Source organism: Ursus maritimus, unplaced genomic scaffold (assembly GCF_017311325.1).
Source record: "Ursus maritimus isolate PB19 unplaced genomic scaffold, ASM1731132v1 scaffold_4, whole genome shotgun sequence".
Taxonomy (NCBI): domain Eukaryota; kingdom Metazoa; phylum Chordata; class Mammalia; order Carnivora; family Ursidae; genus Ursus; species Ursus maritimus.
Window position 1 is genome coordinate 47,435,735 of NW_024426552.1, and position 15,879 is coordinate 47,451,613.

A 15,879-nucleotide genomic window follows, 5' to 3' on the forward strand; every position below is an offset into this window, starting at 1 on the left:
GCATGAATTTGTTTGAATAGACATTTAAGGCCTTTATTATACATAAAATGTTAGTGGGGAGAAAAAAAGTATTCAAGTAGATTTTATTGAGAAAGCCCAGCGTCTCATTGGGAGCATCCTTTACGTGACTTTGGTTTCTGAAGAACTACAATTACTGGAGTCTTGTATTTCCTGCAGATACAAAGGAGTTGTTTCCTCTTTATTTTTTTAAAGTTACCCAAATCCAGAAACTGGGAGAAGGAAAGACATCAAGAAGTTTTGGGGGCAATACAATACTTTTGAGAAAGAAGTAAATATTTACTTTGGAACTCCCAGCAGGGTCTTCTGTCACCTATTAATACTGAGTAACAATTCAAGCTCATTGTCTTCCTGTTTCCCTACTTCCCTCCTGGAACCCTAAGATTTTGCTTCTGCTGATTTGGTTGTGATCTGAAGCCGGCATCCCCGTTCACCTGGTCATCTAGCCCCCAATCACAACCTGATCGGGGACCCGCTCATTGCTGCCTACAGCCAACAGGTCCAGACCTGTGGATTCTGTCTCAGCAATGCTGTCCTGCCCCTTCTTTCCATTTACTTTCCTCTTCTTCATTGCCTCTGTACCAGTGTTGGGTTAGTTCTCTCCTGGACTATTGCATGATTCCTAATGGCCTCTGGGCCCCTCCGTCTTACCCCATCTAAGCTGCTTGCAGGTTGATTTTGCTTGCCCCAAATTCTTTCGTGTTCACTCAGTGTTTATTAAAGACCCAGTGTCGTAGCCTGCCGCTGGAGGTGCTCCACCCAAAGGCACCGAGTTACTTGTTACATTTATGTTATCCTCTTTCCTTTGACTACCCTAAACAGGACTGTAAGCTTTTATCCGACTCTTCCCAATTTTTTTGCCCATACTGTTCCTTCTTCCTGTAAAGGCTTTTGGTTGAAATCCCACCCATCCTTTAGGGAATGCCATCTCCTTTGTAAAGAGTTTCCTCCTGACCTCTTTTCCACCACCACTTTTTGTCTTTCTTTTTACGACACTTGTTGGACTTTGTATCCTTCATGATGTTTAATCACAATCGGTTTCTTTTAATACAGCATGTGTGTGCTTACCTTATCATTTCTACAAGATTATAGTGTACTTGAAAGGAGGGACATAATCATCTTTTTCTCCTGCACACTCCCAGCCATGGTTTTAACAAGATTTAGGACTTCAATAAAGAATTGTATAAATCCATTAAAAAGTACATAAGAGAGGGACTTGTGGGTGGCTCCGTCGTTTGGGTGTCTGCCTTCGGCTGGGGTCCCTGGATGGAGCCCCCAGCGGGCTCTCTGAGCACTGGAGAGTCTGCCTCTCCCTCTCCCTCTGTTCCTCCTCCCACTTGTGCTCTCTCTCCCTTGCTCACTCTCCATCTCAAATAAATCTTTAAAAAAAGTACTTAAGAAAGGAAAGATCAAAATTCCTGTTTATCGGGTAAAATGTAAAATTATGCAGAAAGGAAAAAATTATATGTATATGAATACAGACATATACATGTATGTATATTCATCATTTTGCTAAGATGGCTTTGTTCAGTACTGAACTATACAGGGGTGTAGGGCACTGTTTTTCATTCCCGGGCTGTGCCAAAAAATATTTAGTTGTCAGATTATAATTTGAGGACAGAAAAATAGCTTCAACGTCTTTCTCAGTTTGGGACCCTAACCAAAAGCTACGCTGGCAAACTTAAAGTGAAGAGGACAAAGCCGCTCTGAGGCGCTGGAGAAGACATGCCCGTAGGAACTTTCCAGAGACGCCTTAAATGGAGCTGGCGGGAAGCTCGCCGCGCCAGGGCGGGCGGAGGAGTGCGGAACGCGCGGCTGCCAGGACTTCCTACTCCCCGGGAACCAGGCCGACCTGTTCCCACCGCCGCCTTCCCGCCTTCCCGTCAACCTCTGCAGGCCCGGAGCCCCACGCCGCGCGCCTTCTGCCCGCGTGCCAGGCCCGGCTTCTCCCGGCGGGCGGCCGGGGGTGGGGGTCGCGGTCCGGGAGGCCGAGAGCGGCCCTCGGTCGGGGTTTCCAGGTGTAGGGGGAGAAAACAACCGGTCAGTCGGGGCGGAGCCGGGCGGGCGGGGCGAGGGCGGAGGGCACATTGCCTCATCCTGTACATTTTACTGGAAACGGGACGCATCCGGAGGAGGAGCCCCCGGGGAGGCGGCCCCGACACCGTCAATGGCCCGGCCGGGCTTGGGGGAGGCAGGCGAGGCGGCGGCCCCTTCTCCCCGCCCCTGGAGGCCGGTTAAATAGCCGGGCAGCCCCGGGCCGCGCCCGTGCCCGCGCCATCCTCCCGCCGGTCGGTCCCCGAGTCCGTCAGAGCCAGAGCCACAGCCAGGAGGCAGCCGCGCGCAACGAGCCGGTGGCGCAGGAGTCTGGGTCCCCGAGCGCCCAGCCCGGGAGCATGATCGTGGACAAGCTGCTGGACGACAGCCGCGGCGGAGAGGGGTTGCTGGACAGGGCCGGCGACGGTGGCCTCATGACCAGCCCGCTGAACCTGGCCTATTTCTACGGCGCATCGCCGCCAGCCGCGGCCCCGGGCGCTTGCGACGCCATCTGCTCGGCGTCGGGGCCCTCGGCTCCCGGCTCGCCCGGCTCCGACTCCTCCGACTTCTCCTCCGCCTCGTCCGTGTCCTCCTGCGGGGCTGTGGAGTCCCGGCCGAGAGGCGGCACGCGCGCGGAGCGGCTGCAAGGTACCCACCGGCCCGGGCGGGGGCAGTCTCAGCGCCCCCAGCACCCCCGTCTCCCCGGTCTCCTGGCGGCCCATAGGCCGGGAGGGGAGGGTCCGCGCCGCCCAGGAATTCGGCGTCCTCTGCGACTTCCTTAGCGGCATCACACTAGCCATCGTTTATTAGGCGATGACTGGACGACTTGCGCTGTGCTAGGGGTTTACTGTAACTCGATGCCCTTTGACCATCTGTAAAATTCGGGCGCCATCCAGTTGGCCTGGTAGCTCAAAGGGCTTCTGAGAGCAGAGCTCTGACTTCTGGGGGTGGGGAGGAATCACATTAGATTTTCTCTTACTCTTTTTAAAAAAAAAAAAAAAAAAAAAAAGCTTTATTAAGCCATAAATCGTATACTTGTGGCGAGTTTTTGGATCTGACGTAGATACAACTTTTTCTTGTGGTCACCAGTGAGGTTTGAGTACTGTGTTTAAGGTCACCTTATTTTTTCCTAAGTATTTGTGGAAATTTTAAGTAAAAGGACTTTATGTTAAAGGAAAGAAACTGATATTCACAAGATGTAAGATGAAAATGGACTGAAAACTAGCTTAGTTTATGCCTTTAGTTTGTGATGTTTTCGAGTTTCGGAAAGTCTGCCTCAAATTTCTGTGGTCTTGTTTTTATTCTATGTGCTTTAGAATGGTTAAACCAAATCTTAAAGAAAGGCATAATGTTTCCTTTTTTCTGTTATGAATTGGTTAGTTTCTTTTCTTAATAAGCCGAGTTGCATAACTTGAGGGAAAACAGGATGGCACTGTGGGTAGACTAAAGAACTTCTAGATAATCTCACATATTGGAAACTCTAATCAGCATGATTTTAAAGAAGATTCTCGTTTAGGTGTTCCCTCCTGCTAGCCACTTCTGTTTCAGTTGTCTTTTATTTTAAACAGTGATTTTTCATTTTCACTTAAAAAGTAATTTAAGCCCCTCAATCTTATAAGGTGCTCCCTGATGTTAAATGTGTAGCAGATGTAAAAACTGTGTGTGTGTGTGTGTGTGTGTGTGTGTGTGTATTAGAACCTTTTCTCTCACATTTGGTCTCCATCTGGCTGAAACTGTTTTGCTAGTTCTTTGGTTTACCGCATAGACATAGGGGATTTCTGAAACTAAATTTTTCTCCCTGTGACGTTGGATTAACTGCTGTCATTCCAGAGAAATGCTGTATTAGATTCTGGCAAGATTTTCCTAATTTTAAACATAAAATCAACTGGTCGTTTAATTTGCTCCACGTAGAATTGTTTCCTCTCATATGCTTATGATATACCTTTATGTCTGTATATTCAAATTAGGCATTGTTTCTTCTCCCATCTTCTTACTTTCCCCCCCTCGACTGAGTGGCTCAGTTATTCATTTCCTGACTTTCTGCGTGTTTACTTTGTGTTTGGCTCATCCCAAGAGGTTGTGACATAGCAGTGGTCAGAAGTGGAATGCCGTAATCATAGACTACATTTTAAGTGTATTTTAAAATTGAAATTGAAATGAGATTATTTCCTTTCTACTTAGAAGGCCGAGGTGAGCAATTCCAAAAACGATTGGTGAGGGGAAATCCTGTGTGTATATGTTGAAATGTGTTTAAGCTTAGTGAATTTAAGCAGCTTTCTTGGCATAGCTGAACGGAGGGAAATAACAAGAAACAAATCTAAGACATTGTTGATTGTTAAGATCTTTGGAGGAAGTTTGTTTTGTGCTTTCATACGTGAGTGGAATTAGTAGACTTTAAATTTCTGTGTCGACATACAGCCTTTGTTTCGAAAATGCTAAAAATCCATCATTTATTGCTTGCTCCCTCCAGGTTTTTGAAAAGTCAAGAATAATTACAGATTTGTGAGAGGGTGGCAAGATCTGTGACTGTGTCTTTTGGATGGACAGGGCTGAGAGACAGAGGGGCTTACTTTGGGTTTTTCTGTTGGCTCTGGGGGCCCCTGAAACACAGTTTTATAAGCTTTATTTTCTTAGGGTGCCTGGTGAAGAAAGGTATTAGGAAGTGAAGAACCAAGTAGGGCTGGGGGCTGACATGCAAGGCCATGGACCCAAGTGAGTCGGAAAGGCCTTGCAGTCTGTTGGTTGGGGACTTCATACATTAGGTAGCTATGCTTTTGAGATTATCAAGATTTGTGCCTGTAAAGAGATTTAACTTGTATGTGTTTTGTTTTCTATTGAACAGTTGAACCCCATATGGGCGTTGGAAGGCAGCAGAGAGGACCCTTTCAAGGCGTTCGTGTGAAGAACTCAGTGAAGGAACTCCTGCTGCATATCCGAAGTCACAAACAGAAGGCTTCTGGCCAAGCTGTGGATGAGTTTAAGGTGGTACCTATTTTTTGTTTTGGGTCAGGACAGGGAGGTTATTCTGTCATGGTTTTTATTATTTTCTGCTGACCTAGGTCCAGTAGGTCTTTGTAGACCATACCACAAAGTCATAGGATAGAGGGCATATTGGTCTCTGTCCGCTGTTCCTATCACTTAGCCCAGTACTAGGCACACAAGGGAAATTTAATGACGACAAGTTGGAGGCAAGGAATTCGTGGGGCTCAATTGAAATGGAAGAGCTTGATTAGAAAGGGAAAACTCAAATGGCCTTACTGATTTCTTCTTGACCTAGTTGAACTAAGATGAAAGTGAAGATGGGGAAAGTTGCAAGACAGAGTAAAAATTAAGACAGAAAATAAATATTGCTAGGATAACTATCAAAGATTTATGGGAGCTGTAAAGAGTGGTAGAGATAAGTCGGTTTTATTGATGTTCATTAAGTAGGAAACCATTTGATAGTCACTAAATCGGAAACTTTTTTTTCTTATAGACACAAAGTGCGAACAGAGAGCAATTCACAGGTAGGAATTCCTTCTATTCGTATTATGGGGGCTTGAGAGGAACATAATGTGGTGCGATTATGGGTAAAATTTAGAAAATAAAGTGATCACAGATTCCATATTCCTTTCTTGGGTATAGAATTGAAGAACACGGTAACATATAGTGGAAAAAGGAAAGGACCTGATTCGCTGTCTGATGGACCAGCTTGCAAAAGGCCAGCTTTATTACATACCCAGTTTTTGGTAAGCATCTCTCTGTTTTCCTCTGCATACGCTTTGGAAATCTTTCCTGGAATAGTTTTGAAAGAGAGCGTGCAACTTACTTTTTTCTTCTTTTCCAGACACCACCTCAGACACCAACACCTGCAGAGAGCATGGAAGATGGTCATCACAGTGAACCCAGACAGGACGGTGGTGCCGATCTGCTTCAGAACATCATCAACATCAAGAATGAATGCAGCCCGGTTTCCCTAAATACTGTCCAGGTTAGCTGGATGAGCCCTGTGGTGGTTCCGCAGGGCTCCCCGCGAGAACAGTGTCAGGACTTCCACGGAGGGCACATCTTCTCGCCAGCTCAGAAGTACCAACCCTTCCAAGTCAGCGGCTCCCCACACATGATGGATCAGATGGCGCTGTACCAGTATTCGCCACAGAGCCAGAGCTTGCCGCAGCCACCGCCGCCGCAGCACTACACCCCCAACCCAGCTCTGGAATACGGTCCTTATTCCAGAACTTCCCAGTCCCCCAGCTATGAACCAAACCTCTATGATGGTCAAGAACCACAGTTCTGCCCAGATCAAAGTTTTGCCTCCCTTCTAAATAGTCGGGAATCTGAGAATATTGCTCTTCCCCTTCAGAACTCCCCCAGTGTTCAGCAACAGAATGATTCCCACCTGCAAAGCTTCAACATGATGCCCCCCAGTGCCTGCGAGGCCGTGGTGGCCCATGATGCGGGCTCTGCCCCTCTAAGCACTTCACTGCCATTCCCGAGCATCATCGGAAATCCAGGGACCACCACACAATTAGGGAAGTCATTTTTTCAGTGGCAAGTAGAACAGGAAGAAAGCAAATTGGCAAACATCTCCCAAGACCAGTTTCTTTCAAAGGATGCAGATGGTGACACGTGAGTATCCTTTTTTGTACCGAATTTGGTAGGCCACACTTGTTAGCTGTAGCGGGCACAGAATTTCTCTAGGGTATGCCAAGCTAGACCTTAGTAAGTGGCTAGTCAGGATGACTAATGTAGGTAGAAACTGCTGTTCAACGACAGCCAATATTTCAAGAGTTTTCTTTATTTTTTTCTGTCTGAACAGGTTATCTGTTCTAAGTTAATAAAAATGTATGTGTCTTCTTTAAGTACTTGTTTTTGAAAGACCAGCATAGATTGTGTCTATGGAGCAAAAACAGATCACGACTAGTTGGTCAGTGATCCGACTGTGAGTTGACTTGTAGATTGAATCTTAATCTGTTATGACATCATCGTGGTCGTGGGCAAGTTATTTGACCTTTCTACGCCTGAGCTTGACACGTAAAATGAAAAGACCTCCCTCACAGAGGTTTTAGGAATATTAAAAATAATAGATTTAAAGGGATGAGCATGGTGCTTGGCATTCTTCTTTTTATTTCCGGTAGCTTCATATATCCTGTTGCAACTCAAATGCAGAAAAGACCAATTATTGTCTGTAATGTTGCATTTGAGTATACCAATATGTCGAGAAAGGGGCTAAAGGAGAATTTTTCTTTAAGATAAACTTCCTGAAGTCAGAGGTAATTCATGTCTTTCCTTCGTTGTTCCCCAGGTTCCTCCATATTGCTGTTGCCCAAGGGAGAAGGGCACTTTCCTATGTCCTTGCAAGAAAAATGAATGCACTTCACATGTTGGATATTAAAGAGCACAACGGACAGGTGAGGTGGTGTCAGAGTGAACTGGCAGGGATGTGGTTGTGGAGAAGAGGACGATGACCGGTTTCATATTTACGTGCAGATTGTTTCAGAGCTCCACACCAAGAGAGTTTAGTTAATATTAACTTTGAGATGTTGACTCTTTGCCACCATCAACCTTGAAGTTATTAACGTTAACTTTGTCGTTATTTGACCAAAGACTAACTGGGTATAATAAAGCCACACCCTAAGCTTATTTTCGTTTCCTTGTGTTACAGTATCTTATTGCTTATTAATAGGATTTCTTTTCTCTCTGTGAGGTTTTCCCCCTCAGTCTTAGTTTATGTTCATATTCCTTGTCAGGGTAGTGTTGCATATTTAATTAAACAAAATCTTTTTTCCCTCTGAATGTCCACAGAGTGCCTTTCAGGTGGCAGTGGCTGCCAATCAGCATCTCATTGTGCAGGATCTGGTGAACCTTGGGGCCCAGGTGAATACCACCGACTGCTGGGGAAGAACCCCTCTGCATGTCTGTGCTGAGAAGGGTCACTCCCAGGTGCTCCAGGTAAGAGGCAGCGAGCTAGCTTCTGCTATCACAGGGCCAAAGAGATGGGGCTTGGATATTAGAAGTCAGATGTAGGTTGCCTGTTGGAATAATCTATTTTGAGTTGACTTACTCATTTCTTGGGAATACTAGTAAGTAAGTGTGTGTGTAACTTGTCTTTTGCTAAGATGTGTCTCTTTTTAAATTTTGCAGGCAATTCAGAAGGGAGCAGTGAAGAGCAATCAGTTTTTGGATCTTGAGGCGACTAACTATGACGGTAAGGAACAGAAATTTTATTGGATGAAAAACCATTTAGAGAGTGGGATCCATCAGTTCTAAGGGTATTAAGTTTTAGACCAAGAAGGAAGGGAGGTAATGAAAGCTTAAATATCCTATAGATAAAGTTAGCACGAAGACCCTATGGAGGGAATATTCCGATTGCCTTACTAGTTCTCGTGGAGCCCATCTGTAGGTCATGTTAGAGACCATCCTCAAGGTCTGTCCTTGCGGAACAAATGAAATGCCTGATGGAAGCTTGACCTGCTTTATTAAACTCTTCTAGGCCTGACTCCTCTCCACTGTGCGGTTGTGGCCCACAATGCTGTGGTGCACGAGCTTCAGAGAAATCAACAGCCCCACTCACCTGAAGTTCAGGAGCTTTTACTGAAGAACAAGAGTCTGGTTGACACCATTAAGTGTCTGATTCAGATGGGAGCAGCAGTGGAAGCTAAGGTAAATTCTCAGAAGAGTATAGAGATGTCATAGGGAAGAAAAGTGTGTGTAGCAAAAGACCTCGTTCCCAAGTATAAATGAAAACTTTTTCCTCTTTTTAAGTTAATGGAGTGAGTAGCATTACATGGGTAATTAAGAAGCTTAGATTTTAAAATCATCGGCTTTCTTAACTTGCTTTTGATCTGTGGATTATTATTCAAAAGATCATTGAGATATGAAATAAACTAGTCTTTGTTTGGAAGGAAGAGCAAATGCTTGAAATTGATATTGTCATTTTGTCTTCCATTTTCATATCCAAATAATAAGAGTAGTGCTTTTTTGTAAAAATGTTGTTCCATCATTGTGGGATCTGGACTTAAGCTGTTTTTTAAACTGGAAAATATTTATTCTCTTTAAATTTGAGGTTTATTTAGTGAGTATCTCTTATATACAAGGCACTGAGTTGGGAGCTCTGGGGGAGGAATGCTTAAATCATATGCTACTTCCCAGACCTTGGGAAGCAGAAGAGGTGAAAGATGCAGCTAATTATATGTCTACAGGGTGGCCACCAAGTCTGGGGACACAGGCGAATACATAATAAATGTTTTATTGTCTTGTATTACAATGCATGATAAAATAGTATCATCTGTGTTTCTACATTTTGTGGCCACTGTATACAAGAGCAGACTGTGATAGGAGGTATACAGGAAGTTGATGGGGAATTTAGGCGGAATAAGAGAGTGCATTTAGTCTGGGATGCAGGAAGGCTTCGTGGAGATGCGTGCATTCACAGCGAGTCTCCAAGAGTGAATCAGACATTCGTGAGCCTGGGAAAAAAAGCATATCCTGAAGTGGTGTCTGGATGCTCATTGTTGGCCCCTCTTGCCTCTGTGAAGGATCGTAAAAGTGGCCGCACAGCCTTGCATTTGGCAGCGGAAGAAGCAAATCTGGAACTCATTCGCCTTTTTTTGGAGCTGCCCAGTTGCCTGTCTTTTGTGAATGCAAAGGTACGTGTAGAAAGCTTCAGTAACTGCTTTAGACGTGGAATGATCTTTTTTATACCTTCTTCAGGCTTTTGAGCCGCTTTCCTGAAAATCTCCCTTTCTGAGAGGTGCCATTTTGTCTCCTTGTGTTCAGGCGTACAACGGAAACACTGCCCTCCATGTTGCTGCCAGCCTTCAGTACCGGGTGACACAGTTGGATGCAGTCCGACTGTTGATGAGGAAAGGAGCAGACCCAAGTACTCGGAATTTGGAGAATGAACAGCCAGTGCATCTCGTTCCTGATGGCCCTGTGGGAGAACAGGTGAGGGCTGCAGAAGGGAGAGGAAGTACTTTCAGGCACTCGGTCTGAAACAGAAAGGGAGATGAGGTTGTGTAGGGCTGAGGCCAGAGGGTGTTCTTTAGGTGGACTCTCTCAGGGTCTGGGTCTCACAGTGTCTTTGTAGCAACTGTGGAGTCAGTTGCTTTTTTTCTAAAGGAAGAGTAAGAAGTTCGAGGGTTATCCATGGACCCAAAATGGTCGAAGGTCAGACAGTCTTGTCTTTTCTTGCATAAGACAAAGTTGGGTTTAGAGTAAAGTCAGAATGGTTTGAGGTTTGAAAGCCGATGAAAGAGGAGGCACCAAGGTTCCCACAGACATCAAGGAAAGAGAGCCTTCGGTTTACAAGTGAGGGGTCTTCAAATTGTGGGTGTTAGATCTGAGTCCGTCTCTGTGGAGTGTTCAGGATAGTCCCAGGGACGTAGTGAGTGCTCAGCGAACATTCCCTGTTACAGTTGTTTCTATCTACTAACTGATACTAAATAGGAAATGGAAGGTTGGTTATATAATTGAGAACCTAGAAATACTTGAAACAAAGTTATGCTTTCCTCATCATATGGTTATATATTATCTTTGGAGATTGAATAGTTTCACATGACTCAACTTTTCTTGATAACAAGAACTAAATCTTTTCAGAACGTAAGACATTTTTTGATGGAAATCTTTCCCTGAGGTAAATGAGGGTGATTGTGGCCATGGCAGGTCATTACAAACTTTGATGATTGCAAAATAACATGGAACGCAAGTTAGCCTTTTCTTTGATTCACAGTCCTCAACGTGACCATAATGTTACAGGAACCCTTATATGTAGAGCTCTTTGTAACTTAAAGTGAATGTCTTGGTAATTTGTAAAGAGTTCACATGTTACAGGGCTTGGCAGTGTAAACATTCTGCTGAGAAAATGGAGCCTGAGAGGTTGCACAGATAGGAATCATGATCGAATAGTACATGGCAGAGGCCCGAGCTCAGTGCTTGCTTCTCCTTCAGTGTTTGTGGCGTGCAGTCATACAGCAGTGTTCTCAGGGATTACAGAGTGTGGAGAGCCGCTTGACTCTTCGCTCTTCTCTTCTTACTCTCCTCTCAGCTTTTGTGTTTTCGTGTCTGTGTGTTGAGGGGAGGGTCTTTTCCTTTGCTTCTGTGGTCAGACTCTGGTCATTGTGTCTCCCCTCCTAGCAGCTATCTGTGGCATCCCCTGCCCTAATCTTCTTTCTTCTGATTTGTTGCTTTTAATCTGCTGTAGACCGGGAGAAAGATAATAAAATTGTCAGACTGGGGTATAAAATGAATCACTAGATTCTGAATGAACCGAGGAGCTCTCTTGTGATTCATACACTTATGTGCAGATGCTTTATTCATTTTTAGAGATTTTATTTATTTACTTAGTGCGAGAACACACACACACACACACACACACACACACACACACACGAGTGAGCAGGGGGAGGGCCAGTGGTAGAGGGAGAGAGAGAATCCCAAGCCCAGTGCGGGGCTCGATCTCATGACCCTGAGATCATGACCCAAGCTGAAATCAGGAGTCGGACACTTAACCAACTGAGCCACCCAGGCATCCCCTACGTGCAGATGCTTTAATTGGATATCATGATAGCTGTTCTTACTTGAAGGGTATTAAAGACATCTTGTGTGTGTATGAAGTGGGTTCTGGGTTCTTGTTAGTTGAACCTGACTTCAAAATAGGTGGGATGCTGTAATATACCATAATTACTGCCTTACATTAAATGTTCTCACAAGTAGCAAGAGTAGAGATTAGGAAGGGATTATATAGGTCTTATATAAGCTGTTGGAGATAACTGTAGATAGTTTTTAATGGAGATGCTTTACTAAATTTCTTGCTCTCCAAAATCATTATAGGAGATCTGTAATAAGCTTGAAGGGAGTTATAGTAGTATTTTTAAAGTTACCTTAAAATCTTGAAATCTATTGTTGCATACTTCTTCATATATTTACTTACAAGTTGACAGGAGTGTATAGAGTATATAAAAAGGAATGAAACTCTAAAGGAAATATGGTACTTTGACAGTAAAAAGTAAACCTCACAAAGCCTATTTATTTTTCTTCCAGATCCGACGTATCCTGAAGGGAAAGTCCATTCAGCAGAGAGCTCCACCATATTAGCTCCATTGACTTGGAGCCTGGTCGGCAACACTCACTGTCAGTTAGGCAGTCCTAATGTATCTGTACATAGACCATTTGCCCTGTATTGGCAAATGTAAGTTGTTTCTATGAAACAAACATATTTAGTTCACTATTATATAGTGGGTTATATTAAAGGAAAAGAAGAAAAATATCTAATTCCTCTTGGCAGATTTTAATATTTCATACCCAGGTATCTGGGATCTACACATCTGAATTTAATCTTGAATGGTAAAATCGACTTCAATTAACAGTAGCTTTTGGGTAGGACAAGGCTTTGATTTGTGGCATAAGGCATTGCTCGTGTAGCTATTGCCAGTTTAAAAGCAGGTAAACTGTAAACATTTTTTAAAGGAAAATGAAAGCATTTGAAAGGAAAAAAATAAATCTGGATGTAGTCGTGAGGCTTCATTTGGCCCAATGAAGTACCTGATAGTTGTTATTGGTGTTGGAAAGTGTCTAGGCGTTGGACTAGGTGAAATGTACCATGGTTAAAATTTGATTTTTGCAAATTGTATATAATTGTTGTTTTTGTCTTTTAAAGTATTTGTACATAGTTGGTCATTGATGTGGCCACATTTGAAATGTAAATTGATAAAATAGGAAAGAACAAGTGAGTTGTCCCTATTTAAAAAAAATTACGCACATTGAAAAGAGCTGTGTAATCACCCATTTACCATCTCCATAGATGAAGCAGATGGAGAGTTGTTCTCCTGGTGGCTGACAGAGCTCTGCTTGAATTGTAAATACGCTTTTACTCATGCATGGAGGTGAGACACATTATTTGTAAGGAATTGCATGCTCTTAAAGAGAACACCTCTTTGTGGCTCACTTTCTAGAATTTATAATTTACTTGTTGGAATTTTGTTTTACCTTTATAGGAACATTGAAAGTCAATACTGAAACATGTCTTACTGGTTTTCTATTGTCAAAGAATGATAACACACCATGATGTTTTTATATTACCATTCAGAAAAAAAGGTCTTATTTTTTAGTAACCTTGATTCTATTAATATTATTTTGCTTACCTCTGGCATACCCCAAGGAATGTGGTTGGCTTTGATTGCACACTAATTCACTGTAATAAATTTGATTCATTAAAAACCTCTTTTTTTTAAAATGAGAAGTCCCACAAGCAACTGACTGATGAATCGTCTTTGTAGCTAAATCCTTTTCAGAAAGTTCACCTTTGGATTGATCACCCTGTTTGACCCAGTATGTCTTGTGGACAAAACCTAGTTACAGTTATTTGGGATCTGTAAATACAGCTGTGATGTGAACTCATGGAAGAACTCATGCATGGTTTTAAATAAACATTAATTCAATAATACTCTTCTTTTAAGGATGTGCATTTCTTTTCCTAGTCCCTTATTTATGTTTCCCTAGGTTGAAAAAGTGCTATTCATTACTAATCTAAATACCTTTAAATTAGTTAATATATTTTAATTTGGATTTTTTTTGAGAACATGATTCCTAGAGGTATATAAATTTTAACATAAAATTTCTTTGCCAAGTTCATAGAGGTTTATTAGGTTCTGAGAATATCATTAAGCCTTAATAGATGCTATTGATCATTTAGAAGTTTACGTGCCAGAAAAGCTAATTCTTTGTGTTTGTGACTTTATTTTTCATACTTTATTTTGTGGGAACAGTGAGCATAGGAAAAACAGTTTGGAGATTACCAGGATCATCCTGAGAGATGTCAGCCTGGGAAGAGCAGTAAATGGGGTCCTTCTCATTCCCAACATGCCATTTTGACGTGTGAGAACAAACATATCAACATCTGTCAGTGTCAGTTACTGCACATACATTCTATTCTTATAACTTCTTTTGAGGATCTGGTAAGAGGTATGAATCCTTTCCCTGAAAAAATGTACCTATGTGTATATATGCAAATTCTGCATACAGTATCTTTCATTGCATTGCAATGCAACCTGATAACTAGAACAGTAGAAATGATACACCCCGTGAAACAGAGGTACACAGTGAGCCTTTTTTCAAGGGAGCTTGAATCCCAAGTTCTGTCGTCATTAAATCGAACCAGTGCTTAGCAAGCACATGATTTGCACGCGCATGTGTGCGTGTGTGTAAGCAAAGCTGTATAATGGACAAAGACATAAAAGGTGTATTTCTTAGGATGTCTATGTGGGAAACAAGGCATGCACTTTATTAGCTAACATAAAAAGGGGGAAGAAATACAGAGATTCAGAAGAAGAATATCTTTTCTGAAGGTAGAGAACTAGGGAGACTTCAAAGTAGAGCTTTTGAGTTGTATCTTCAGAAGAGTTGATTTGGACATTCCTAGAGTGGGAGGAGGGGTTGGTGAAAGGGATAGAAACAGAAAATGATGTGAACCAAAACAATAGTATTCTGGGGGAACCACCGGTGACTCAGTGTAGTTTTGTTAGCACCTGGATGGCCAGTTAGTTTCATCTTGGGTTCTCCTGACTGGTGGCATTCTCATGAATGGCATGTTAAGAAACATCCTCAAGCAGCCTAGGGGCTTGGCAGGAGAGGGTGCTGTGACTGATTAGTGGTATCTGCTGCAGAGGTATGGAGGGTGGCTCTTGGCGGGATATTGTTTTGAAGAATGAGCCCACAGGAACCCAGACTACATGCTCACTACTGCAGCCTCAGTGCCGGCTGGCGTGTGCACAGCACATAGAAGGAGCTCGTAAAATAATTGGTTAAATGAGTCAGTGAGTGTATGCCAATGCTGGTGGGGATCACTGGGCAGAAGTAATGTTTAGAACCCGAGGTATATTATTAAGCAATAATGAACTAATAACTGTCATAGTTTTGAACTTGACTCAACCGTATAATCTAAATCTATTGGTGACATCAATGATCTATTAATGAAAATGGGCATGTTATTCTGTATTTTAATTAATTAATTAAAAATATTTATTCATTTTAGAGAGTGAGTGAGCAGGGGGAGGGGCCGAGGAAGAGAGAGAATCCTGAAGCAGACTGTACCGAGCATGGAGCTGGACCCTGAGACCCCGAGATCATGACATGAGCAAAAACCAAGTGTCAGCTTCTCAATTGACTGAGCCACCCAGGCACCCCTATTTATTTATTTATTTTAAAAAATTTATTTATTTGAGAGAGAGAGAGAGTGTGTATGGGGGGGGGAGGTAAGGGACAGAGGGAGAGGGAGAGGGAGAGAGAATTTAAGCAGACTCCACGCTGAGTGGGGAGCCTGATACAGGGCTTGATCTCATGACCCCCAGACCACAACCTGAACTGAAGTCAGGAGTTAGATGCTTAACCCACTGAGCCACGGCTAGTTGTACTCTTTTTTAAATCAGATGGTTCCTTTTGCAGAAGACTAACTCTAGTACTGTAGTTTGATATTTCACTAAGGAATCCCCTCAAGTGTCAGAGACCAACATCTTCCAGTTCTGTTGGTTAATCAAATCAGTAACATTTACCCTTTCTATGTTTTTACTTAATCAGGAGAGGAGAATTTCCTCAAACTCCTCTAACCTTTAGTAAATGTCAACTTCTTAAACTCAGTACCCCTGACATCCATTTCCTGATAACATCAGTTCTGTATTGAATGTGATCTTAGGGAGGGATCAGCTTCAGCCACTGGCTAAATTCTTAATGGTTCCTCTGAGATCAGGCCTGCAGATGAGGTTTCGGATTAGTTATAACTAGACCCCTAGGGTTTCCTGGTAGCGCCCTGGATTTGCTCTTGAGAGGAGGGGAGGGACCCTACCATCAAATCTG

The 15,879-nt window shown here is 43.1% G+C and overlaps 1 protein-coding gene across 1 annotated transcript; it reads left to right on the forward strand.

The window, feature by feature from the left end:
* The first annotated feature begins 2,137 nt into the window (after positions 1 to 2,137).
* NFKBIZ (NFKB inhibitor zeta) lies at positions 2,138 to 13,474 on the forward strand. The gene is made up of 12 exons (XM_040621182.1): positions 2,138 to 2,700; positions 4,895 to 5,034; positions 5,528 to 5,558; positions 5,677 to 5,780; positions 5,879 to 6,660; positions 7,337 to 7,442; positions 7,837 to 7,983; positions 8,176 to 8,239; positions 8,525 to 8,694; positions 9,570 to 9,680; positions 9,811 to 9,978; positions 12,073 to 13,474. The coding sequence occupies exons 1-12, from the start codon at positions 2,412 to 2,414 to the stop codon at positions 12,124 to 12,126; spliced, it is 2,166 nt and encodes a 721-aa protein (XP_040477116.1). The 5' UTR covers positions 2,138 to 2,411; the 3' UTR covers positions 12,127 to 13,474.
* Positions 13,475 to 15,879: the final 2,405 nt, after the last annotated feature.

What these genes read in the sequence shown, in the direction of transcription:
- NFKBIZ (XM_040621182.1), top strand. Translation starts at nt 2,412, where the DNA reads ATGATCGTGGACAAGCTGCTGGACGACAGCCGCGGCGGAGAGGGGTTG. An exon ending in AAGGATGCAGATGGTGACAC is followed by an intron (nt 6,661 to 7,336) that starts GTGAGTATCCTT and finishes GTTGTTCCCCAG; the next exon opens with GTTCCTCCATATTGCTGTTG. An exon ending in TGAGGCGACTAACTATGACG is followed by an intron (nt 8,240 to 8,524) that starts GTAAGGAACAGA and finishes AAACTCTTCTAG; the next exon opens with GCCTGACTCCTCTCCACTGT.